Source organism: Canis lupus, chromosome 15, assembly GCF_011100685.1.
Source record: "Canis lupus familiaris isolate Mischka breed German Shepherd chromosome 15, alternate assembly UU_Cfam_GSD_1.0, whole genome shotgun sequence".
NCBI classification, from domain to species: Eukaryota; Metazoa; Chordata; class Mammalia; order Carnivora; family Canidae; genus Canis; species Canis lupus.
In genome coordinates, this window is record NC_049236.1 from 3,603,051 (window position 1) to 3,630,457 (window position 27,407).

Below are 27,407 nucleotides of genomic sequence, written 5' to 3' on the forward strand. Positions count from 1 at the left end.
CAAGATTATATAGTAAAGACCTAGTCCAAACACAGGGCTATGTGTGCTCTTCCTTGCATGGATGATGGCTCTTCCTTCAACTCTTACTCCCACATAATATTAAATGTTATCTTTAATTATTGGCTTTTATTTCATACATTTTATCTTATCTCCCCTAGACTATAGGTTTCCTGAGGAGCCAGTACCACATCTTCATAGTCAGAACTATCTAAAATTCCAGGCAGCCCCTATGAGGAAGAGTTCCTCAACATGGTGTGTTCAAGCAGAAGTGGGGATATTGTAGAAGAAACAACCTCTAACTCTGAGACTCAGCGATCACAGTGCTTCCATATATCACCCACACACCTAGTATTGTGCTGGTCATATGCTGGATATTTACATGCTTAATATAATCACTTAGTTTAAAAATAAAACAATAAACAAATGTAAAAAAATAAGATAAACGAACATATTTTGGGGTAAGGCCCACCTAGAACTCTGCAAACTTACTTATTAGTAAATTCAAAACAGTGTGTAGTATAACCAAACAAGTTTGAACTAACATCAACAATGGTTGTCTCTCCTGGAGTGGGACTATGGATAATTTTCTTTTTACCTTTCTTCAGACTTTAAATAATGAACATATTTTACTTTTATAATGAGAGCTACAAAATAACCTTTCTCAATAAGACAGAGTAACTAATAACTAAGCCTTTGAGTCAGAGAGACATGCATTTGAGAGGAGGTACTTAGCAGGAATGTAACCTCAGGCAAATTACTTAAGCTTTTTGCACCCTATCTTCCCCATATTTTTTTTCCATATTTTTTTTTAAAGATTTTATTTATTTATTCATGAGAGACACACACACAGAGAGAGAGAGAGAGAGAGAGAGAGAGAGAGAGAGAGAGGCAGAGACATAGGCAGAGGGGGAAGCAAGTTCCATGCAGGAAGCCCGATGTGGGACTCGATCCCGGGTCTCTAGGATTACGCCCTGGGCTGAAGGAGGCACTAAACCGCTGAGCCATTCAGGCTGTCTCTATCTTCCCCATATTTAAAATAGAAAATAACTTTCTCATAGTGTCATTATAAGGATGAAATAAAGTGATATAGGTAATATGCCTAGGGTATGTGCATTTCTTTCCCATCATAAGAAAACAGCATGCCCAGCACAATTTTGGGGCCAGGTGTTTTGGGCAGGGAAGGCGCAGGCATGTTAGTAGAACACCTGTCTCTCAGCTATCTCCATCAGGTGTGGCACTGTGAAAGGAGTAGCCTCCCTGGTGATCAGTACAAGGGGGCAATCAACAATAGGTCACTTCCCAGTCTTTGAATGTTAAATTTATAAACTCAAGTCCTAGTAGATAAGATTAAATATCAGGTGAAGATATTCTAAATTCAGAAAAACACAGGGCCAGGAACTTTAATACTCTATTAGGAAAGCTGAAGACAACTAAATATCACTAAGGTGTCTGAAGAAAGACTAAGGGAACAAGAGTATGGGTAGTCTGCATGGAGTCTAGAAAGGGGAAATCAATGCATGATGCCGCCAAGACTGTAATGGCAAAATGGTGGTCTAACTAGTAGATTCCAGGACTCTCATCCCCTTGATAAGTGCATTTCTACAGGAGAAATCAGGCTGCCAAACTTTGATGATTCCAGTTAGTGAGATCACCCTACAAACCTATCCATTCTACCCACCGTGTCTTTGCTCTGAATCCATGTTCACCTAACAACCTTTAGATTAGTATTTGCTCACGATACAGATATCTTAAAGCAACAAGATACACTGAGTGGTCTAATACTGTACCACTTGGCAGTTACAACTCATATTATAAATTAATTAATTTATATCAGTTAATCTCTAGCAAGTATGATCACTGTAAGTCAATCCCCTAAAACCCAGTCAACTCCAAGTATGCTTAAAAAGGAATGTACATAGTTGCAAAATGGAGGGCCCAAAACAATGGATCATGGTACCCAAGCCATCATCCTGTGACTCCAATGAAAACAGTCCCTCCCTACTACCAATTCTATTGCTTCTCCTTAACAACACTTTGAGATGCTTATTTCAGTGGCTATATACCACCCACCACTGACAGATCCTAGCACTTCCACTGCAGCCATTTCACATACATATTAAAGCAAAACACGGTCAGGAACAGGATATGCTGAAGTGAAAAGGAATAGAATTTGAATAAACAAGAAAAAATTTGAGTATCTGGGTTCTTTATTCAAAAAAATTACATTTGATTAATTAGTATTGTATGTCCAATACAACTACAGTCAATCTTGGATGGCATCCTATCTGCCAATCATAGTATCTTGTATATTGCACCAAAAATAGTTCAATGAACAGCTTTACTTCATTTTTTTTTTTTTTTTTTTAAAGATTTTATTTATTTATTCATGATAGTCACAGAGAGAGAGAGAGGCAGAGACACAGGCAGAGGGAGAAGCAGGCTCCATGCACCGGGAGCCCGACGTGGGATTCGATCCCGGGTCTCCAGGATCGTGCCCTGGGCCAAAGGCAGGCGCCAAACCGCTGCGCCACCCAGGGATCCCAACAGCTTTACTTCAGATTCCCTACACAGCGATAATGAGACAGGGAAATGTCTGGATCCCTCAGGGAAAGGAAAAATACTCTATTTGGATTAGGGCCCTTCCTAGACTGTGAACTGGATGAGAAAAATGGGATTATCATCACAACCATCTCAGTAATTAAATTGGGCTTTTGTCCATCTCTTCATGGAATGTTCCCACATGGAGTGCACAGTGCTGTCCTTGGGGCTAAACAGAAGCTTTAACTTAATCTCCCAAATGCAGAATCCTGGCTTCAGCGTCAAGGAGCTTTCTCCCTTATCTGGGTTTTATTTTATTTTATTTTATTTTATTTTATCATTTTATTTTATTTTTTTATTACTTACTTACTTACTTACTTTATGTATGTATGTATGTATGTATGTATGTATGTATGTATGTATGTATTTATCTGAGAAAGAGTGAGCAAGCCCAAGCAAGCCAGGGAAGGGAGAGGCAGAGAGAAACTTTAACAGACTCTCCACCTGGGTGTGTAGCCTGACAGGGGGCTTGATCCCACAACCTTGAGATCATGACCTGAGCTGAAACCAAGAGTCAGACACCCAAATGACTGTACCATCCATGCAACCCATCTCATCTGAATGTTTAAGAAGAAGCCATCTGGAGAGGACAGCCTCAACACCATCCCAGAGACTATGCATGTCTACCTGAATTGTCTTTCAACCCACATTTCCCAAACCTTGATTAATTCCTTCTCTGAGGTATATCTAGAAACTTAGTGTGTTCCTAATAATTCAATAAGTATTTATTGAACAACATCATCTGTGCTTAACAGTATTCCAGATACCACGGAGAAGAACAAAGTCAAACACCATTTGTTCATTCTGTTACTTCTTTGACAACCACTATATTCTAGGAACTGTGGTTAAGTTCTTGGTATTTCAAAATAAAAAGGTCAAACACTGGGGCTCCTGGCTGGCTCACTCATTAGAGCATGGGACTCCTGATCTCAAGATTGTGAGTTTGAGCCCCATGTCAGGGGTAGAGATTACTTTAAGAAAATAAAATCTTAAAAAAAAAAAAAAAGTCTAACACCAATTATTTATTCTGTTGTTCCTTGACAACCACTATATTCTAGAAGCTATGTTTAAGTTCTTGGTTTCTCAAGATAAAAAGCACAACCTCAGGCCTCAAGCCCAAGCAATTTAGCAGTATGCCTCACAGAGGAGAGGGGTGAATGATGGGACAGAGGTAAGCAAGCAATCCAGACTAGCAAGGCCAAGGAACCTCTCTGGGATGACATTTATGCTCAGTTTCAAGATATAAATAGAAGTTATCCAGGTGAAAAGAGGGAAATAAAAAAAATAGACATGCTTGTCTTCAAAGAATTTAGGTGATGGCCACCCTATCTGGCTAAAATAAGACTATCCCAAATATAAGGCCTTTCCCAATTTTCCCAAATGATAATAGATGGATGGGAGAGAGGAACGGAGAAAGGGAAGCTCTCTGGTCCTCTTGAATATATAAACTTTTAGAAGGTTATTTATGTATATATACATATTTAAAATTAAGCAGTGTATCTAATGCATTAATTTAGAATTAATGTCACTTGCTGTGATGAACACAGGTGTTATATGAAGCGTTGAATTACTGTATGATACACCCAAAACTAATATTATATTGTATGATAACTAACTGGAATTTAAATAAAATTTTTTAAAATTCAAATTAATGTATTTTCTACTTTTACATTTCATAAAACCATGTTATTCAAACTCTTTACATGCATCTTTGGCATCAATGTTTTTTCATCAATAAAGCTACTTAAAAAAAATAAACTACTTTTTGAGTGAATAGTCTAGAAAACATTGTTTTTATTTCTTATTAAGATTTCTGAGACACAATGGTACCTTTCTGGATCCATGTTGCTACTGGAAATTTTATCCCCAGTCACAGGAATACAGTTGTATAACACTGGATTAGGGTTTTTTTCCCCATTCATTCATCCTATTGGTATTTATTTATGATTTCTATAATATGAACACTTGCTGTGTGTGTTTTTATAAGTGATGTGAATTATTTTTTTAAACTTCTAATGTGATTAAGACTTATACACAATACATTCAACGCTTCAAATTAGGATGCTTATATTCTCAGAAACAATATAACTAAAACTGTCTTAGGTTTCTTTGTCTCTCTTTTTTGTTTAACCAATTATGTGGGTTGATCTCTATAAAAGTTGATATCGACTGAACTAGCCAGATGGTGACACAAATTCATTCATCATTTTTCATGAACTGACTGTAATTTCACTGGGAGCCCAATAACAAGAAAAACTTTATAAAAGGTCAAATACAAAGGGGATCCCTCTTTTCTTGTATGTACCATATGTGGTAGGTTATGCTGAAGGCCCCAAAAAAGCAACCATAATACTATTTACTAATAGTGATATCCAGCAGAGGATCTCAGCAGAATGAAAAGTTAGTATGGGTTAGAGTGATTAAAAAAAAAAAAAAGTATGATTTAAACTTATCCTTAAAGGATATAGAATAGACAAAGAGAAAGAAGGTAAGAATTATAGGTAGAAAGTAGATGTAAACAAAGACTAGAAGTTGAAATAAGTTGAAACTGGAATAGACAATTGAGGGGTTGATCCATTAAGATAGGTAGGTTCAAGAGGAAAATTGACACAGGAGAGAAGATTAGATAGATTATAGAGGGTTGGAAGATTAGGCTGTGAAGTTTGGACCTTGTAAGTTTAGATAAGTCTCAGAGAATGGGACTAGAAGTAGTGAGCAAATAGTTGATTCTCATGTCCTGAAGTTTCTAGATGAACTCATGCCATGACAGAGAGGGCATCGGACTGAAAACTTCCACCTGAGGAGCAGGTGAGGGCCCGGTGCAGTCGTTCACAACATGCTTGGCTAGTTAGAGGGCTCTAACGACAGCTGCGTTTATTACCAACATCTGAGTTAGGTAATGGTCAAGGGGTGTTCCTTTCAGCATTCAAATTCAGAGTCTTGGAGGGCTTTTGAAGGAAATCTTAGGTCATAAAATATCGGGATCCTTCAATTCTACTAAATATTGGTATGCTGCTCTCCGAATATCAGTTCTATTTTATACCTCCACACACAGGGTGCAAAGAGATTTTCCATCACTCTATACCCTCATCTGCACTTGGGATTTTCAGACTTTATTTTCTAATGGGAATAAATTGCTAACTGGTTTTGATATTCACATCTTTGATTACTAGAGAGAAAGACCTGAATATGAGGCAACTGGGCTGCCTTTTGTGTGAATTTCTTATTCCTGGGTTTTCCCCTTATTTTTCTATGAGGGTGTTTACCTTTTTCTTATTTGGTAGGGACTTTTTATTTTTTATTTTTTTTAATTTTTATTTATTTATGATAGTCAGAGAGAGAGAGAGAGAGAGAGAGAGGCAGAGACATAGGCAGAGGGAGAAGCAGGCTCCATACACCGGGAGCCCGACGTGGGACTCGATCCGGGGTCTCCAGGATCGTACCCTGGGCCAAAGGCAGGCGCCAAACCGCTGCGCCACCCAGGGATCCCTGGTAGGGACTTTTTAAATAATACTAATAACTAGCATTGTTTGAGCTAATACATAAAATTCTCACAACTCTACAAAGTATATTCTACTCTTATCCTCAATTTACAAATAAGGAAACTGTATCACAGAGAAGTTAAGTAACTTGCCCCAAGGTCACTGCTAGCAAGTATTAGAGATGGAATTCAAACTGCCAATCTGGCTCCACACTCTTAACCGCCTTACTTGTACAGTATTACATCCTTTTTCAGAATACGTATTATACAATAATTACCACTATTTTTCTTAACTTTCCATTTGAAATGGAAAATTTCAAATGCATGCAAAAAGAAACTAAATACTGTATTGAACTCCTAGGTACTCATCACCCAGTTTCAGCCATTTCAACTCAAGGCTAATCTTGTTTCATCTACCCTCTTCCCACTTCACCCTCCCCTATTATTATGAAGCAAACCCACACCCATGGCATTTCTTCCATAAACACTTCAGTAAGCATCTCTGAAACATGACTGTTTTTTCCCTTAAAAAAAGATTTTATTTTTAAGTACTCTCTATTCCCAATATGGGGCTCAAACTTGGAACCCCAAGATCAAGAGTCATTCACTCTATCAATTGAGTCAGTGAGGCACCCCAATAAGAAAGGTGCTTTTTCTTTTTCTTTTTTTTATTTTTTAAGTAATCTCTATACCCAACATGAGACTTGAACTTACAACCCTGAGATAGGGAGTCACATGCTCTACTAACTGAGCCAACCAGGCGTCCCTAAATCAGGAGGACTCTTTTTAACATAACCATACCACCATGTTATATCTAAAATTCATGATGATTCTTTAGTAATAATTTTTGAAAAAGAAGGAAGTCCTTTCTTATACAAAACACTTGACTTTAACTGTTACATTCTTCTAATAGGATGATCTGGTTAATTTTGCTTTCTTCTTGCAATACAAAGCCAATATTAGTAAAATAACTCCCTGTAATTAAAGAGGAGAAATGGGAAAGGGATACTTGTAAACTAAAAAGGCTGAGCCCAGAAACTAATATACCAACCAATTTCCCTCTCATCACTTCTAGCCTCCAGTGTTATCTTACTATTCATTGTAGGGACTCTAAAGTTTTGTGGCAAGGACACTGGTATACAGCCAGATTCTTCATTTGACAGAACCCGCCAACAGTGTGGACAGGAGACTGGCATGGGAGCCAAGACAGGGAGGGGGGAAGGGATTTTCAGTAATTTTCCTTGTTCCAGTAAGCCAGGCATCATGTATATCGATGGCAGCTGGGGGTAGGGAGTCCTCCTGAGAGAAGGTCTGTGCCTGACACTCCCGCTCAGCTCCAAATCCTAGGCCACTTAGCATTCTGAAAAACATTTTTTGTTAGCTGGTCCCTGTCATCCTATTTCTGCATTAACTATTTCCTGACAAGGGAAGGATCAACTATCACAGGTGAATAGGAAAGGAGACCTTTTGTCTTCACTTATCTAATACCCACACTCAGCAAGAATCAGAATCAGTTCCCATTCATTTCTCTCTATCCCAAAAAGAAACGGAACCCATGGCGAAGTTCATCCAGCCACAGCCTGGTCCCATGGCCATCAATATGCCCTGGGTGGATCAACAGGAAAGACGATGCAGCCTGAGTTATGCCAAGGACAGACCCTTTCCCGAGGAGGGTTACTACTCTGACATATTTAAAACAAAACAAGCACAAAAAAGCAAACCAAGAAAATCAACTCCGTGGAACTGCCAACTGTCTCCTCTTTAGGAAGGAGCTGGAGTATGACCAGCAGCTGCTCTTCTGACCCCTGTGTCCTCCCTGGGCTCTCACACTCTCCTGTCTGATGTTCTCTTGCCTGGAGTCTCCACCCACATCTTACAGAAGGCCTGTGGCGTCAGGACATACCACCTCTGTCTCCCTGGCCACTGCTGTCCTCAAGGCCTGGGAACAGCCTGCTGCTAAGGGAGCAGCTCCCTTAAGACAGTTCCTGTGAGAGCCAGTGAGGATTTCATGCCTCCTGGCCTAAAGGACTTGCATTCTGAAGGGACTTCACACTTAATCTTGAGAAGTTAGTCCTTATCTGTGATACAAGATGATCAATCTGTGTTCCTGCTTAACACGACGGACATGGACCCTCGGAGATGTATCAGTCATCTGAGCAGACGCTCTGTCACTGAGGTTTTCAGCCTGGGCTGTAACTGAGTGGTCCGGCTATGTCTGCTCTGAAAGGGTAAAAGGGATGGGATGCCCAGAAAACACCACACACCAATTTAACTCACAAACTGAACAGCCAAAGAATCACCCTGCTGCCAATACTGCTGAACTACAGATCATGGTCCAATATGTTTCTCCCACCAATCTTTTCCTTGAGACTCTGCCCAGGGTTATTCAGATCTTTCCCTTCTCAGAGTGGAGACCCCAGACTAAAACTGCCTGGTCCCCTATGGTCTGTTACCTAGAATTGATTTCCACTAGGAGTTCCTTCAAATTTTACACTCCAAACTTTCTAAAAATCTTACACTTACTTAAAAGCATGTTTCCGAAAACATTATGGTGCCTCCGAACTTCAACTTTCATGCCAAAGGTACCAAAAGAGCAATCAGCTCAGCAAAACTGCTCTGTATCCATTCCACACACACAAAGGTAAGAGCTCAAATACTCGTACACTCCACCCTAGCAGCCTCCATTGCTTTCCTTCCTATCTTCTCTCTCTCCCTTCCTCCCTGCCCCCAACACACATTTTTATATGGAAAAGTCTACTGGTGGAGGCCTTGCCCAACCATATAATGAGTATTTTCAATGGCCACACTTCCCTCCAGCTGTTGAGAGTCTCTAAACTCTGTAATATCAAAGGGCACTGACATGAGCCTATCCATGGAGCAATTCATCCCCAAAGAGAACATTTTAAACACAGATCAAGCATAAGAGATTGTGTCTCTACTCAGCCTCATGCTGTTGGCTGGTAAGCAGGGCATCACTATGTAGGCTACATCCTGGCTTTGCAGACACCAGGGCAGCTGGCCACAGCCTTAGCAAGGAAATGCCCTCCTTCATCTCCCACCATTTGCTGCTGATCCTAAAGCTTTTATTTCTTCTGGGGCAGAAGCTGACATGCCAACAAAAGTTTTTCTTTTTTCTTTTTTTAAAGATTTTATTTATTTATTCATGAGAGACAGAGAGAGAGAGAGAGAGGCAGAAACACAGGCAGAGGGAGAAGCAGGCTCCATGCAGGAAGCCTGGCGTGGGACTCGATCCCGGGACTCCAGGATCATGCCCCAGGCTGAAGGCAGGCGCTAAACCGCTGAGCCATCCAGGGATCCCCAAGTTTTTCAATCATTGGTGAATTATAACTTCAGTCACCCACACAATCACATGCTTACATCCAGACCCTGTGCCACCCAGTGTCTTGCTGGGTCTTCTTCCCCTCTCAGTGAGTAGATCTCTTGAATGTCTACTTCCTCCTTGACCCTGAAAGCATTCACAGCACCCACCATCATCACCACAGCCACCTATGCCTCAATATATACCTCACAAACAAAAGTCCAACAAGAACACAAACTTTTTCTAGCCTTGAACCTTTAAACTACCCTAACTCCCCTCCCTGGAGCAATCTCCAGATAATTCTGTGCGCTTCTCCTCTAATGCTGGAGTTAGGAACCAAAGGAAGATTGCCCCTCTCCACCTGTATGAATATCGGATGGGTGTTGTCATTAGCAGCATCCCCACAGGAGCAGGATTAAATCAGCTCCTAGGAACATCACTCTCCAGGGAAGAACAATCACGTCGGTGAGAGCCATCTCTCCCCGAATCCCTTCAACACCCTCCACGCCTCCCACACTCACTTAGCAGGTGCAGCCAGGCCTCCTCTCATCCTTTCTACTACACCACAACTTCCTGTAGCAGGGAAGCTGATAAACAGACCTGCCTGAGAAAGTTAAGTGGTACCTAGCACGGCACGTTGAAAGATAACCCCACCAGATAGCTCGAGTAATTATGCTGCGTGGTTACCTGGAATCAGGGATTCCCTAAAGACAACAAAAGACTTGGTTTCAAGCATCAAGGGGCAGACCTTAAACAGACTCCGTTTGCCAAACCCAGTCACTAACTCCTGGTACGTGATGCAGGTAAGCTTGCAAAGAAGCACCAAGATCCTCGCCACTTAGCACACTCCACTTTAATAAGTTTGAGGGCCAGGAATCCAAATGTGAACGTAGCCCACCCACCTCTTCCAGACCCCACAATGGGGCATGACTTGCCTCCAAAGAAAGGGTGCCATCCTCCTCCGAGAAGGATGTAGAGGTCTTTTCAGGTTCTGTGTCTCTAGGTTGAGCCCCACGTAAATGTGGCCCATCACTGCCATAACCAGAGGAGGAGGGCAAAATGCTCACAGTCCTGCCGCTGATGGATAAATCACTCTGAGAAGTAGGCAGTCTGGGACCCTGGGGGGGGACTCGGCCCACGCTGGGGGGTTCTGTGCATCTGTGGCCTCTTGACTGGTCCAGCAGGGATGAAGGAACAGAAGGTTCTGCAATCCAGGAGCCTGTGTGAGGGGTGCTGCAAATAGCCATGGTTCCTGCCCCCCGACACCAGCCCTCTGAATGGTGGTTTTGAGTCTCTGCGTTGGTGGTGGGGTGGTCTGTTCTGGGGAAAGTGCTGCTCCGATGTCCAAACCGAGTCCCCCCTTTCCCCACTGCAGCCTCTCCTTGCAAAGGCAGCAGCACAGCCCTGCTGCTGCAGGATGCTGTCCTCGGAAATTCCACCAGTTGGCTCACTGACTTCTCACAGTTCCTTTCTGCTGGGTTATCAAGCAGGTGAGCGATGACAGTCATCCCTTCTTCCAGGGAATCCCAGACTCCTCCGGCAACTGATGACTCATTCTCTAACAAAAGGTGAGCAGTCTGGATCTCCCCCTGGAATCTCTCCTTCACCTGCACGATCATCCCCTGATCACCCACCCCTGAGCTGGGGGCCGAGTCCCGAGGCAGCGAAACGTCTGCGGGGGGATGCTCTACCCCTCCTGCCCCTTCTTCCTTTTGGAGACTCACTGTTAACTTCAGTTGGGTTTCTGTCTCTTCGATGACTCTGGTTCCTTCCGAGGGTTCTTCCTCATGAGACACCTCTGGAGTAGGGGTTTTCTTCCCCCTCCACTTCCTTTTAAACCGAAGCCTTTTCTTAGGAGATATGGGAGCCTTCTCAGGAATAGCTAGTGAATCTTTCGGCTCTTTAACACAGCCCAGTGAATTTCCCATCGCCTTCCTCTCCTAATCTCATCAAAAACGCAGCTAAGCCGGTCCTGGTATCCCAGAGAAATCCCAACCTTGGCTTCATCGGATTCGATGCACATTGAAAAACACGCACTATGCCGGCAATCCCTCCAATTCTTTCTCCCTCCTTCCCCGCCTCTCTGTCTCTCTCAGCCGCTGCCGATTCAGACAGCCATCTTACAGGCTCAGAGCTGCAACAAGACAAATTCAAAGCATCTCACTGCAGTTCAGAAATCACTTGACCTAAAAGCAGACAGAAACCGGATTGGCTGCTGCTTCCTCTCTCCAAATATGAGGTAATTGGAGCACTGCCCTCAGAAACACAAACAGAAAGCAAAAAGGAGCTAGAAACCAGGGGAGGGGAAAACCTCCGGAGGGTGGGGAGAAGGGGGTGGGATGTAAGAGTAAAGGGGAAAGGGAGGGGAAAGCGGGAAGGCCACGGAAGAAGGGTACATGAGGGGGGGGGGGAGGAGGAAGAGGAGGAGGAGGAGGAAGAGGCGAGGAGGAGGAAGAACAAGCAAACCAGCCTGCTGCTACCAGCCGGGCAGGGAAGGGCCAAGAAGAACCAGGGCTGGAGACGCTGCCATTATTGCCACCCCCAGACTGTGAATGGAAAGAGATTTCAATTGTTGTTCCAGGATGTCCAAAAGGAAATATCAAGCCATGCAGGTACATGTTCAAATTTTTCTGGTCAGAATAATAAGATTATTCTAAACAAAATATAATCTGAGCCTCCTCCTCACAGTTAAGGCGCAGACTTTAAAGATCTAGCTTCATAGAGTATTTATTGCCCTCTTCCTTGCCTTCCCAGAGAGAGACAGAAGAGAGAAAGACAACAGATAGATCCGTCAATTCTGTTAGCCAATGACAAAGAGGGGACACTCAGAAATGGGTTGAGTATTGTGTAAGGAAGCTCCATGAAAAAGGATATAGCTTCCAAATACAACAGAGAAGCTCCATCTCTGCTGCACAAGAGTTGACACAGGTGCTCAGCAGTAATGTCTCTGGCTGACATTTTTCTCCCCAGCATTTGTTAGGTGCCAAGCACTGTGCTAAGCTATGCTTTACCTCATTTAATTCTGACGGTAACCATTATCGGTCAAAACTGCTCTTTTCGGTAGGTTTGCTCGGGGCTACCCGGCTGGTAACTGGTGAAGCCTGTAGGCAAACTCCTATTTAAGACTTTTAATTTCAACCTCATGTTACACTGTGTTCTAACTGTGGCAGGGACAGGTGTGTCCTCAGTTAGGTAAAACAGGAAGGTACCCACTGTTCTGAATTGTCAACTAGACTCACATGGACCAAGGGTTCAAACAGAGAACACTAGCTGTTGGGAGTAAGAGAGGAAGTTGCTAAAATGAGGCCCAGGTGGTTTTTATCAAGTTGCAGTGGGGCAGGAAGTCTGAACTCAAGTCTTAGAAGTTGGATTCAAAAATCCCCGTTACATCAATGGGATTCACTCACCTCAGTCTTTAGTACAGTGTCTGACAGATGACACAAGACCCCAACCCAAGGGGCTCTGGATGGAGTGGGAAGAGGTTGTATGTGCTTCTTCCCGACTGCCACTGTTTATTCTACGCCAACAGGATCCAGACCCCACAGCCTGGCTCTGTGTAAGTCCTGCCCGCCTCTCCTGGAGTCCTGAGAAATGGCCTCCACATAAGGAAAGCAGCAAGAGATCCTAAAGCAACAGCTCCTTCACAACTGCTCCTGAGCCCCTGCACCCACCTTGCCTCCACTGAGGTAAGTGTTTCTCCCCAGGCCTTCTCCTACAGCTGAGTGCAAAGCCGCAGCACCATCTTATGTTGGTCATAAACCATAGCAAGAAACCAAACAAGGAGACCAGCATGGGAAAGAAACTCACTCAGACTACAGGAAATCATTTAATCAGCACAATAACCCTGACATCATAATTCTCTAGGCAGGCACCAGCCCTTCGCTCCTCCAATAAAGAGAACTACAACTATAGAACTTCCTAGATGTGCATCCAAAGGCCCAAGCTTGAATTTTATTCGTGAAATACAAGCAAATCAAATTCCTGAAACCGCTCGACTCCAGGGCAAGAAAGACAGCTGCTTAGTCTGCCGGCTGCTGACACAGAGGCCTGACAAAGTCTAGCATATTTATTTCTATGAGCCTTTTCTTTTTTAAACTTCTTACGTATGTTGGACAAATCAGGCCTTCATTTCTTTCTGCTCCAGAGGAAAACTGGCCTAAGGAAGGAGCAGAGCTTTCTGTAATGTAGGCATAGGTGCCAATTCCCAGCTCCAGGAACTTCATAGCTAAGTAACTACCTAACTTGCTTGGGTGGTGCAGTTTCCTTACCTGTAAAATGTGGATCCTACATCCTGCATAAGGGGGCGCGAGAGGGCTGATGAGACAACCCCTACAAATAGTCCTAGGCTCAGTGCCCAGTCTATAGTAAATCCCTTTGCTTCCCATTTGTTATTTATTAAGCTACAAGACAGAAGACACTCAACCACCACCACCACTAGGATCCTAATATACTCTTTCTTGATTAGGCTTTTAGGAAAGTAGATCTGTTCTAGGGTCCAAAGTTTAGGTGCTTTTTTCTTCCCCCTTGCTTGTTTTTTCTTTTATTTTTAAGCAATCTCTATACCCAACATGAGGCTCGAGTTTACAACCCCGGGATCAAGAGTCACTCGTTCCACAGACTGAGCCAGCCAGGCACCCTGAGTCTTGTTTGACTTCACACGGGCTCTGCTTCCACTATTCCACTAAGTAAGTTAACTCTGATCACCAAGACCTCCCCCTGGACCTTTTTCTCATCTCGCCTGCACTCTGAACACACAGCCTTCTGGGAAAGCAGCCGACCAGGGGTGACTAGGACACAGACATTCTGCAGGTCTTCTGCTCTAGCTTTTTTTAGTTAACTGTTTACTGCCCACAGTTCTCCCATGGATACAGCCAGAGTGAACGAGCTCATTCATTCATTCCACAAACATGAATGGTGCCTCATCTATATGTCAAGTACCAAGTGCCACAAAGTGCACAAAAATGTAAATTTCGCATCTAAGCAGCTAAAACCACTTTTCACCTTAACTCTGAATTTTTTTTTAATTTCAGAGTGATAGATGTACCCTAGCATCTAATAAACATTTGAGAGTTGGAAAGCTAATTTTGTCAGATTCTGATTTTGAAGAATTTATTTTTAGAAAAACTATAAATCCTAACATTAAAACAAGTTTGGACAGAATCAAGAGACAAGAAACCCTATTATTTGGATCTGAAAGTGTAACCCAAAAATGTCAGTTGGACTGTTTCAGTTGCTCATCTGAACAATGAGCACTGGAAAATGGCCATCACAGTCTATTTATCTAGTTTAACCACCCCACAGCTTTGAGAAGATCAAATTCATAAAATATTCATTCATTTAACAAATATTTATTAAGCACCTGTTCTAAGCCAGGCAAAGAAGAGAACAAAAGAGAAAAAATCCATTATTAAGTTGGCATCCAACTACAGGGATCCAGACAACACATAAACATTCAAATAGAAGTAGGTGTTATCCAACACAACACTGTGTCACACGCTGCTTCTGATAGTAATCTGCCAAAATAAAGCGTATAATGCAGCAACTCCAGTCCAGGTATCTACCCAAAAAACACAAAAACAAAAAACAACAACAAAAACCCACTTTCCTATATGCATAAGGACACATGTACACAGATGTTCACTGTAGCAATGAATGCCTTCTTCATACTGGTAAGAAATAAACTGCAAATAGCAGCTGTGTCACACAGCTGCAAGGGGCTCCACTCACAGTATAGTCTACATAAATTAGTTAAGATGAACAAATCAGATCCTCTTTTATCAACACAATAGACTTCAAAAACAAAGTTTAGTTTAAAAAAGAAAGAGTATATAGAAGATAGGACCTGTGTCAACTATAAAAACAGTACATGGTGTTTATGAATCCCTCATCTGTCATAAAGGTACAGAAGAATATATGGGAATGATCTACATCAACCTCAGGACAGTATTTACCCAGGGGGGTCAGAGGGAGCAAGAAAGTCGGTTGTATTAGAAATGTTTCATTAGGGATCCCTGGGTGGCTCAGCGGTTTAGTGCCTGCCTTTGGCCCAGGGCGCGATCCTGGAGACCCGGGATCGAATCCCACGTTGGGCTCTTGGTGCATGGAGCCTGCTTCTCCCTCTGCCTATGTCTCTGCCTCTCTCTCTCTCTCTCTCTCTCTGTGACTATCATAAATAAATAAAAATTTAAAAAAAAACATTAAAAAAAGAAATGTTTCATTAGCACCAACCATAGAGATTATAATGATTATTTTACTGATCCCCTAGCATTTGATAGCTCTATTCTACATTTCTATTTGGCTTTACATAGTTTTGGTGTCATCGGTAAGAACAGCTAACGGATACTCAATAACAAAAGACTAGAAAACAGCATAATCCATAACTAGCAAGAGACATGTCACACTCTCTCTGAAGCAAGACAAGGACAGTGGAGGCCCTATATAACCCTTTGTCAGCCAACCAAAAGCTTTCCAAGCAGGGAACCCTTCCCCACACTCCCAAACATTTAGCTAATATAGACAAACACCAAGTCATCAAGAACAGCAAAGAAAAGTAGTTGGAATTCATAGTTAGTTGCCTCTGAGAAGATACTCTGGCAGCAGAGCTTCCCCCTACGAAAAAGACAAAATAGTCATTCAGCTATGCTGAAATAGCAAACGGAGAAAAGCAGGTAGCTAACGTGCGTGCAGAAGACAGATGCAGCCAGAAGTATTTTATCTTCTAGTGAAATTGGTAACAGGGCAGAGTACAGTGAGCTAAGTCAAAGCTATGGGAAATACAAGGTGTTAATAATTATCACAAGTTGCTACCAATAACTGTTAATTATCGAGTACATCCTATGCTCCATCTCCCTGCCTCATACCTTCCTGCTTCTTTAAACCTCCGTCAAGTTATTTTATGATGCAGCTCTTCTCATTTCCCCGAATCATTTAGGTGAACTTGGACTGAGTCTGTGTCTAGTTCACTTTATATCTCTCAGGGACTCTACCTAGGACCCTGCTCATAGATGGTCCTCTGTAAATGTTTGTGAAATTCAGTTAAAGAATACATTTTCCTGTAAACTAAAACTACAAGATATCATTTCACACTTACTATGATGGCTATCATCAAAAGACAGACAATAACAAACCTTGACAAGGATGTGGAGAAATGAGAGTCCTCACAGATACTCTCCAAAGTATATATCCAAGGGAAATAAAAATAAATTAATTAATTAAATAAATAAAAAATAATAAATAAATACATACATCCGCACAGACTGGTACTCAAATATTCATAAATATTCATAAACATTATTTGTAATAGCCAAAATATGAAAACAACCCAAGAGTCCATCAACTGCTGAAAAGATAAACAAAATATATGGTGTATCTATGCCACAGATGAGTACGCAGCAATAAAAAGGAATAAAATACTGACACATGCTACAGCAGAGATGAACCTCAAAAATTTAATCCTAAGTAAAAGAGGCCAGACACAAAAGGGCACATATTCCATAATCCCATTTATGTGAAATGTCCAGGACAGGGAAATCTATAGAGACCGGAAATAGGTTGGTGGTTGCCTGAAGCTGGGGAGGAGAATGGAGGATGATGGTAAGCAGGCAGGAAGGGTGTTACTGGTATGGGGAAAATGTTCTAACATGTGGGTTATAGTGATGGCTGTAAAACCTGTAAACATCATTGAATTGTATAATAAATATGGGTCAATTTTTATGGTATGTAAATTATACCTCAAGAAAGTCATTTTTTAAAAGGAACATATTTTCCTAAAATAAACAAACAACAGAATGGCAACCAAAAAGGGGTTTTAAAATGGTTAACAAACTGGGGATCCCTGGGTGGCTCAGCAGTTTAGTGCCACCTTCAGCCCAGGGCGTGATCCTGGAGACACAGGATCGAGTCCCACATAGGGCTCCTGGCATGGGGCCTGCTTCTCCCTCTGTCTGTGTCTCTGCCTCTCTCTGTCTTTCATGAATAAATAAATATTTTTTTAGAAAATGGTTAACAAACTAATATGGAAGGGGAAGAAATAGGATGGAAGGAACAGGTATAGAAGCTAGACTTCATCTCATGTTTACTTTTAAAATGTCCATTTGGAACAACATAGATGGTCTATATAATGTGAAATAAAACTAAAAGGGGGAAAAGGCAATCCCTAAAAATGTGGAGGCAAATAAAAAACAAATGAGCCTAGTTGTGCATTGAATTAACGGTGTCACAAAACAAATTTTTTTCAAATGATTTTTTTTCTTTTTAAGATTTTATATATTTACTCATGAAAGACAGAGAGAGAGAGAGAGAGAGAGAGAGAGAGAGAGGCAGAGACATAGGCAGAGGGAGAAGCAGGCTGCATGCAGAGAGCCCGATGTGGGACTCGATCCCAGGACCCCAGGATCAGGCCCTGGGCCGAAGGCAGGCGCTAAACCGCTGAGCCACCAGGGCTGCCCTCAAATGACTTTAAATTATAATTATTTGTACATCCTTAGGAGATATACACAAAGGACAAAGAAAACTGCAAAGAAACCAGTAATCATATTGTTAATAATAACACTGAGATTGTTATTTTGGTTCAAATACATTACATGTAATATACACATGTGACTATATAGATATCTATGGGTCTGTGTGTGTCTGGAAAAGGGAAGAAGTAATAAGCTACTGTTGTTAGGATCAAGATTTTTCAGAATGAGTAAAAGAGATATAGAGTAAAAATAAGTTAAACAAAACTCTGTAATTTGGGGGCACCTGGCTGGCTCAGTTGGAAGAGCATGTGACTCTTGATCTCAAAGTCATAAGTTCGAGCCCCATGTGAGGTGTATAAAGATTACTAAAAAATAAATAAACTTAAAAAAACTGTAATTTAAGTTTTTATTCAGACATGTCAGTATAAAGTCATGATTTTTTAAAAGAGAAAAATACACATATTGGCGAGCTCTGTCCACAGAAAAAGTGACTAACCCAGTAGCATTCAGATTGTGGCCAATAAAGAATGAGAGTTCCTTGGAGAAATTGCTAATTTCAAGCCTTGGACAGGAAATACACAAAAAAAGTCTGGAACATCCCATCACAAAGAAAGAAAAGAGATTTATCAAAAAGGACTATGGGAGTCATGCCAAAGGACTGAGTCAACTTTAGGAAGCTCTCATTGGTCAAAGATGAAGCTATTTGAGTAGTAAGAAGAATGATAGTTGCATTTTATTGCAATACATTTAAGTCTGTTAAAAACCCATAAGTTATAAGTGATACTAAGAAAAAAAAGAAGAAAGAAACTTTCATTTGTCATCTTTGGAGAATATTAGGAAACCAACTAGTTATACTGAAAACTGATAAATAGAGGGAAAGAAGGGAGCATTGATCTTGTCATCGCCCTTTGTCTATAGGTGTGACCTCTCAGGGTGATTGATGAGGTGAAATTCTTTACAGAAGCACTCCAGCTAAATAATGAAGATGGAATGAAAGAACTGGAGTAGTACCATTCTATAACTTCTAATGGAATAGTGGAACTAGCAACATAATCGGTAGTTAGGTGAACAACTAACTACTATTCGGTGAACAGCTAATAGGGAACTGATGGATCGGGCTGATGACAGCTGAACCCATTGCGCCTCCTGACAAGCAGCAATAGGAGTATGCAACTCAACCATCCCTGCCCTCCACATCCCCCAGAAAGGAACCCGAATGGGACCGAGCCTCAGGTCTAGATCTAAACCACCAGTTTAAAGCAAGACAACAAAGGGATGGAGGATATTGTTCCAAAAGACACCCGAGACATGCTATCAGCATCTTTATAAACCTGTAAGGACAAAAGACTTGATTTTCTCAATGAACTGCAAGGTGGCCAGGCGGGGGCAGGGGATGAAGGAGGGGGTGGAGGGGAGGATGTAATGCAATATGCAGACTTTGTTGGGATTCTGATTCAAAGATATCGACTTTTTTTTTAATGAGGTAATTGGGGAAATCTGAACACCAGATATTTTATGATTTTAAGAAATTACTCAATTTATAGTGTTATAATAGTTTGCTTAAACTAAGAATTCTTATCTTTCAGAGATACACACTGACATATGTACAGAAGTTACATGAAGTTTCAGATTTCTTTCAAGATAACCTACTGGGGTTTGAGGAGTGCATTAGCATACAGGTAAAATAATACTGGCCAAGAGCTAAGAATTATTGAGCTAGGTGATGGGTACATCATAGTTCTTCATATTATATTCTCTACTTTCATAAATGTTTAAAAGTTTCTGTAAGGAATTTTTAAAGAAAGAGAGAGTAAGCTTTTTCCTGATGGAGATGTTCAGGAAAAGAAGAGTTCCATTACCCCATCTCCTCAGTCCTCAGCAAAGTGTTGATTAACCAATTCAGTTCTTATTCCTTGGGACACGAGTCTTCCTTTTAAAAAGAGTTTGAGTTGCAGTCAGGGTAAATAGAGACATAGTGGATAGAGACCTCCCACCTCATCCCTATGAGACCAACACTGACTGGGCACTCACAGGACAAGTCTGCACCAAAAATATAAACAACCAAAACAGTTTCTCTAAAAACAAAAAACAACAACAAAAAAAAAAACAAGAACAAAGCAAAAAAATTCTCCTCCTGGGCTTATAAGGGTCCTCTGGGGGGTAACCCTAGTCCTCCATGAAAGCTCAACAAAGTTCTTGTTCCCACCCTGCTAAGGCAGACTTGCCAAGTTCATGCTCCTAGTTATCCCTATATCCAATACATGCCTGAAGACACCCCGTGGTTGCACAAAAATGCATGTTACTTCCACACTTTCCAGACTGTCAGCAGTGCCTCCAAACCAGAGCCTCAAGAAATAAGTCCAAAACCCAGAATTTTCTCAGGTGATTAGGAATTCTGGGACACCTGCTGCTCTGCTTTTACCCAGCAGGTGGCACTAGTGCCCCAACTAGGACACCACTGCCGCTTCAGCCCCTGGAGCCAGAGCCCTGAGTTATCTATACTAGCCTTTTTCTTACCGGCTCCAGAAGTGCTCCCTCTAATCTGTCTGCTTCATAAACAGCAATTGTGTATGAGAGCTGTCTGAGAAACAGCTTTGTTTGGCTGGGCTAAAATGATTCAAGATCGTCTTTCCATAAAAATAAGGCTGTACTTTTCCAACAGCAGTCCAGACTTGAAAAGGATTTGCTTTCTCAGGAAAGTGCAGGAGGAGGAAGGCAGTGTGACCATGTGAACACTACCAAGATGTCACTGCTCTCAAGTGGATGGAAGCGACAAGCTTGCGCTTACAAGTACATATATACAAACCCGGCCTCTGAGGTGCTTGCTACTGACCGAATGTTTCATGTCCCCTCAAAATTTGTGTTGAAGCCCTAACCCACAGTGTAACATATTTGGAGGTGGGGGGGCCTTCGGGAGGTAATTAGGTTTAGATGAGGTGATGAGGACAGAGCCCCCATAATGGGATGAAGGCCCTTATGAAAGGATGAAGAGACAGGAGATCTCTTTCTCTGCGTGCAAGCTCCTGTGAGGAGATAACCAGGAACAGTGCCTGCACCAAGAATCTGCACATGCTGCACCCTCATCTCAGACTTCCAGCCTCCAGAACAACAAGAAGAAAGTGTTTGTTGGCTAAGCCACCTGGTCCATGACATACGTGCACCTCACTTCATTGCACTTCACGTTATTGCACTCTGAGGTCTGGGGCAACCCTGCGTCGAGCAGGTCTGTCGGTGCCGTGTTTCCAACAGCATTTGTTCACCTCGTGTCTGTGTCCCATTTTGGTAATTCTCCCAACAGTTCAAAATTTTTCATTATATCTGTTATGGTGATGTGCAATCAGTGATTATGACTCACTGAAAACTCAGAGGGTGAGTTTTTTAGCAATAAAGTATTTTTTAATTAAGATCTGCATACTTTTTTAAAGATTTGATGCTAATGCACACTTATGGACTATATAGTATAGTGTAAACATGACATATATGCACTGGGAAACCAAAAATTTCATCTGACTTGTGCTTTCCTGTGGTGGTCTAGAAGCAAACCTGCAGTATCTCTAAGGTGTGCCTGTATTTCTCTATTGAAGCCCAAACTGACTAAGGCAGTGCTATAATTAACCTGGCTTGTTTTAAGATCATTAGAGATGAGGAAAAGTCTACATCAAAGCAGGATTATAAGCCTTCACTCCACCCTCCTAAAGCATCAAACCTTTCATACACTCTGAGTCCCCACAGAGCCAGTTTTGACTCAGCAGAGCAGACTTCTTACCCGACTGCCAGCACGCAGACCAGACAAATGAAAAAATCCCATTTTAGCATGCAAATGAGCAGGAAGTCCTGGGTTTAGACTACTCTGTCCCCAAGCCACTCCCACACACAGAGAAGGAAGGCTAGGGGCTCAGCCCATGGATGTCCATACAGCTTCTAGTTCTTTCTAGGTAATGTTCAAGCCAAGCAACAGTGGCCCCAAACTTCACAGGCCCTACCTGGAAGTGCAAAATAATGGTCCAGATCAGGCCCAGGGTCAGCTTGGGGTTGCCATCCGTGATGTCATCATTGCGAATATTCACTAGTTTCACCTGGAAAAGAAACAGAAGCTGATCTCAGAGCTCTGGGGACTTTCTGATTTCATTTTTATAGATTTTCATCATTGTATACAATTAAACTGTGTGCACATGCACACACAGTTCTATGAGTTTTCACATCTATAGAGATGTGGGTAATTACACTATAGGAAACAGAACAGTTATGTCATCCCAAGAAAGGTGATGTTACACTGCCCCTCTGTAGTCCACACTCTGGCCCTACCACTAATTCCGGCCAACCCCTGATCCGTTCTCAGTTTTACTTGTTCTAGAATGTTGTATGAATAAGTAAGACTTTGATAATGGCTTTTTTTTTTCTCCCAGTCAGCATAATGCCCTTGAGATCTCCATCCACACTGTCACATATACCAGTAGTTTGCTCCTTTTTGTTGCTGGGTAGTATTCCCTTGTATCAACAGACAACACTGTGTTTACCCATTCATCCACTGAAGAACATTCCGGTTGTTTTCAGTTTGGGACAATAATGAATAAAGCTCCTAGGTTCATGAGCATATGCTTTCATTTCTACAGGGTAAATGTGCAGGCGTGGGACTGCTGGGTCATACGGTGTATGTTCTGCTTTAAAGAAATTGCCAACTATTTTCCAGCACGATTGCACCAATTTGCATTCCCATCAGTGAGGCAACCCCATAAGCACATGGTATCCTGACTTGCTTTTTTATTAAGTCATCACAGCCCTGACTTTGTTTCTTTTTTCCCCAAGCTCTCCTTCCTTGCCAGTCTTTGGCCTGCTCCCACCTCCATTTTCCCTCCTCTGTTGAAGATATCCACACCTGGCCAAGCCTCCAGTAGCATCTGCGTTTACTTAGAAGATTGCATTCCAACAACACAAAGTGCATAGACACACGGGCCCTATCCCCTGCTAGGGCAGCAACCGTCCCATGTGCTGGAAGCAGAGATTTCCTGGGATGTGGGACTTTCAGTGCTAAAACTGAGGATACCTGGAAAACCAGCTCAGCAAGCCTCTTCTGTCCTACCTACACGGAGCTCCTGTTCAATTGTTTTCTCTGCCTTTATCTCTTCAACTGAACTGAAATCTGCATGTCTCTAGAGAACTCCAGTGACCTCAAACAAGCGTCACTTCTCCCCTACTGTGTCCTGATACTACAGGCTAACTGCTTGTGTCCCTTCCAAATTCATTATGTTAAATCATAACACTCAATGTGATGGTATTTGGAGGTGGGGCCTTGGGAGATGATTAAGTCATGAGGGTGAAGCCATCCTGAGTAGGAATGGTGCCCCTGTAAAAGAGACCCCAGAGAGCTCCCTCGTCCTTCAGCCAGGTGAGAACATAGCCAGAAGACTGCAGACTATGAACCAGAAAATAGGCCCTTGCCAGACACTGAATCTGCCAGTAGTGCCTTGCTCTTGGACTTCCCAGTCTCCAGAACTGTGAGAAATACATTTCTGCTGCTTATAGGCCACCTAGTGGATAGTATTTTTGTTATGGCAACCTGAACAGACTAAGGCACCAGTATCTCCATCTGCTCTTCTATATACTGAGGGTAGGAAAAGCTGCCCTTCTAGACTGAGAATACCGTTTTCTAATCACTAATCACTGACCCACAGATGGGTCCCCTTTCTCCCCACTTCCGGTCGGATGCAGGATCAGCCAAGTCCAGGTTTCTCAGTCCCACATCCAACAGCTTCCTCTTTCATCCTGAAATCTACCTTGGCAAACTACCTTCCAACCTCTCCAAACCCGATTTAGCACTGAACTCCTAAAACTAGCGACCTTAGCACTCATCTCAGGGACCCAAATATTACCCTATCTGCACAATTCATGTGCCTTCTCCATTCTGAGGACTTTTACTTTTACTCTACAATTTGGATACCTATACAACTACAACTTGGATCTTCCCATTACCAAGAGCTGTCCCAGAGTTCACCTCGCCCTTCTCTGCATCCACCATTCTGATCTGCACACACACATTCTCTCCTTTGATCATAGTAATCAAATCTACCGTCGGTTCTTATTTAGACTTGTAGCTAATCAATTCTTCTCAATCGACCTTGGCTATTAAGAACCCCGAGGTTCCCTCCAGCTCTACACACAGACATTTCCAATCTTGCTTTCTCCTGTACCCTAAACACTGTCACTAATCCTCCCACCACTTTTCATTTGTCAATTTATTTCAACAAATATTTATTAAGTGTCAGTTATGGGCTATTCATTATGACAGGTGATGAAGATAAAAATGTTAAGTAGATCCTGTTCCTGGTCCTCACAGGGCCTACATAACATGACAGCAAACAGAGAAATAATAAAGTAGTAGATTTTATATTGGGAGTAAACTGCTCTGGGAGCACAGAGAAAGAATTTCCCAAGTTAATGAGAACTACTGATAAAAGTGACAAAAATGAACTAATTCTAAAAACAGGCATACCATTCAATGTCAGCTTGGCCCGAGCTACTGCCTAGCACCCGCAGCCAGACCTATCTCTTCCACACAGCTGGCTCTCAGCAGACAGACTCTTGGACACCCTCATCCATCTACCTTTCCACCACATACTACCCCTGCATCTTTATCTCTCCCTCCTTCCTTCTTCCTGTATCTTAAAGAGAGGGGCATTTTCCTTTTCTTTTTCAGAGATAACCATGCCAGCTGTGCTCAGAATCTCATCCCCAATCCCTGGACTTCGTTTCTTCCAACAGGAAGTGGGGAAAAGGGGGAGAAACAGCACAGGTGGTGGCAGGATTACTGAATCCCAGTGCAAGAGACCCAGGTCAAAGTCCCAGCTCACTCCAGCTTGTGCGCTCTGGGGCAGGTCATTTCATCTGTTCAGATCCCAGTTTCGTTATCTAGGAGATGCAGAAACTCAGCTGGTACCTCTCTATGGCATCTCCCAGTGCTAACATTTTATCACTCAGGACTCCTTCTTACTCTCATTTCTGTCTGCTTCTTTTCACTGGCTTCTCCTCCTATGTCCAAAAACATGTGGGAAACTTCTTTCTTCCCCTCCTATATCCAGGCCCACTAACACTACATCTGCTTTTCTGTTCTATTCCTACCATTCTCTTAAGTCAACAATGCTTGATGGCTCAGATCTTTCCCTCGGGTCTGACGTGGCTCCAGCACAACGGCAATCCTGACCAGCCCCTCCTCTACTTTTCAGGATCATGTAGCCTTCTGGCTTTCCCTCTTCCTGGACAATGTACTTTTTTTCTATCTTCTTTGCCAATTTAATTTCCCATCTTCCTTTTGACCTCCACCTAAAGTGAGTCCATAATGTTTCATCTTTTTTTTTTTAAAGGTTTTATTTATTTATTCATGAGAGACACAGTGAGAGAGGCAGAGACATAGGCAAAGGGAGAAGCAGACTCCCTGTAGGGAACCAGATGCGGAACTTGATCCCAGGACCCCGGGATCACGCCCTGAGCTGAAGGCTCACTGCGGAGCCACCCAGACATCCCCATGAGGTTTGATCTTTAGTGTCCTGCTCTTCTCTGTTAACACCGTCCCATTGAGGAAAGCCACAGATTCTATGCAAGGACTACCAAATGATTTGTCCAAACATAATGCAATTGCTCACTAGCAAATAAGACTCAGACTTGGCCAGTCAAATGCAGCAATTACCAGGGGCCCATGAGGAGCATTGAGAACCCCCCATGGAGGGACTCAACGCCAACAGTCCCTGGCAGAGCAGAGAAAGCATGGAATCGTCCTACCTGTCGCTGCTTTAGGAAGTCCAGGGCGATCTGCACATTCTGCAGCCTGTGAAAACGCATCCTGCCCTTCTCCCGGGGCTGCAGACAAACAAAAAGAGTTGTTAATTTTAGCTGCACCAATCTACCCATGCAGACCCCAGTCTTTTTTCATTTCAGGGACTAAAAGACCACAAAGAATCCCTGATGGTGGAAGCCAGCCATGGGAGCATCATATAAAGCACCCTTTAGTGGCAGGACCTGTGTGTCTCGCCATGCTGAGGCCTGCAAAATGCTTGTTTACCATTGTGCCTCCAGTGAACACACAGTGTGTTTTGACTATAATGCTGAACCAATGCCGAAGCTTCTCTACAGGTTCTTCTGTAGCCATAATACAGATGTGCAGGTAATGGGAACAAAGACTGGCTGTATGGCTCCTGAAATCACAGTTAAATGCTATTTTAAGGGAAGGTGGAAAGTCCTAACTGCATATTGTGCCGTAATAAAGGCAACCTTATTAAAAACCTGGCAAAAGAAGTCAGAGGCAGCCAATTTTAAACCAGGGAATGAGTTATATATGCTCAATAAACAAGTTAAAAAATAAAAAACGAGAGACAAAAATCAGGAAGAAACCTATTTTCCGGACAGATAGGTGTCTGTTTAGGAAAGCCACCTTTTACATCAGTATGAGATAACAAGAGCAATGAAAGTCTTGGTGATGTGATGTAGGGCTGTTCAACAGTGATACTCCAAATAAAGGTATTTCCCACTAGTTGCTCAGTCCTGGATGTCTTACAAGCCATATCCATCCTCTGGTACCTCTGCTGCCCTGTCCAAAGTTCCCCTGTTATCCCTCCGAAAGTGTTTAGAATCCATTTGCCCAGTGAGAACATGCAGGGATGGCTATCTACCTCTGGCGCCTTTTCTCCTGCTCATTTTCCAATGCTGTTTTTATTTTACTAAAATTGGGCCTGAGACAACATTCTTGCTAGATTATATACACCCAATTCATTTGTAAATGTCAAAGTGGTACACTAATTAAAGGCTGATGAATAATAAGGTAGTTCTGTGGTAGGTGCCTGCACAGAGGGAACATTGCCCCAGGTTGAACTGCACAAAAAGTAACCCAACACGTGTAAAGATATGGGTAGTAGCATCTCTCTGGGAGCCCCCAATATTTCTAAACAACACTCACACATGAGGATAATTTACAGAGATGTTAAGGCCTCTCTGGGCAACAGGATAACTTCTTACATCAAAGATTTAGGAAAAATCTTTCTAGCAAGAACCTCTTTATCAGTCATCTCAGCTAACATGGCTTTAAGGACGACAGAGCCTATGAAACTGAAGAATCTACGGCAATGGGCAGGGATATTGAAAAGGTAAAAAATGACTTTAAGAGGACAGGAAATAGGGATATTGCCTAATCTCTGTTTCTGGAGAAAGGTTATGGGCTATAATTTAGGGCCTGCAAACAGGAAATGCCCTTCTTACACACTCTTATCTTTACTCCTTGCTACTCCCCACCACAAAGAGCATGCAAGTTAAAAATCACTGTCCTCTACAGCAACTAGAGATATTTATTATTGACCAAGGCAGAGTATCTCCATGCAGTGAGTGGTTTGCAAACAACAGGCTGCTTTGAAAACAAATGACATGTTGTGTGGTGAGAACCTGAAGGGTAGAAGTGCAGAGAGGGTGAGAGTTAGTCTCAAGTGTGGAACCATGAGCAATTAACTGTCATGCCTTCAACTAAACTTTCCACAGCTCTGCAATCCAGACTCAGAAAACACAGCAA

General features: G+C 42.4%; 1 protein-coding gene and 1 long non-coding RNA gene across 12 annotated transcripts in view; one reads left to right on the plus strand and one right to left on the minus strand.

The window, feature by feature from the left end:
- The window catches only part of MACF1 (microtubule actin crosslinking factor 1), a 341,269-nt gene that overhangs the window by 167,705 nt on the left and 146,157 nt on the right, over positions 1-27,407 (minus strand). For all 11 annotated transcript variants that reach the window (XM_038557825.1, XM_038557827.1, XM_038557826.1 and 8 more), the window contains 2 exons: positions 25,634-25,711; positions 21,844-21,936 (listed from right to left, as the gene is read on the minus strand). In XM_038557825.1, coding sequence (XP_038413753.1) covers positions 21,844-21,936; positions 25,634-25,711 — 171 coding nt within the window. The remainder of the gene's footprint in view (positions 1-21,843; positions 21,937-25,633; positions 25,712-27,407) is intronic.
- LOC106559739 lies at positions 11,793-26,615 on the plus strand. Its single transcript, XR_005370122.1, has 6 exons — positions 11,793-12,010; positions 12,928-13,084; positions 18,779-19,193; positions 19,447-19,539; positions 22,667-23,246; positions 25,790-26,615. It is a non-coding gene; the product is annotated as an uncharacterized LOC106559739 (long non-coding RNA).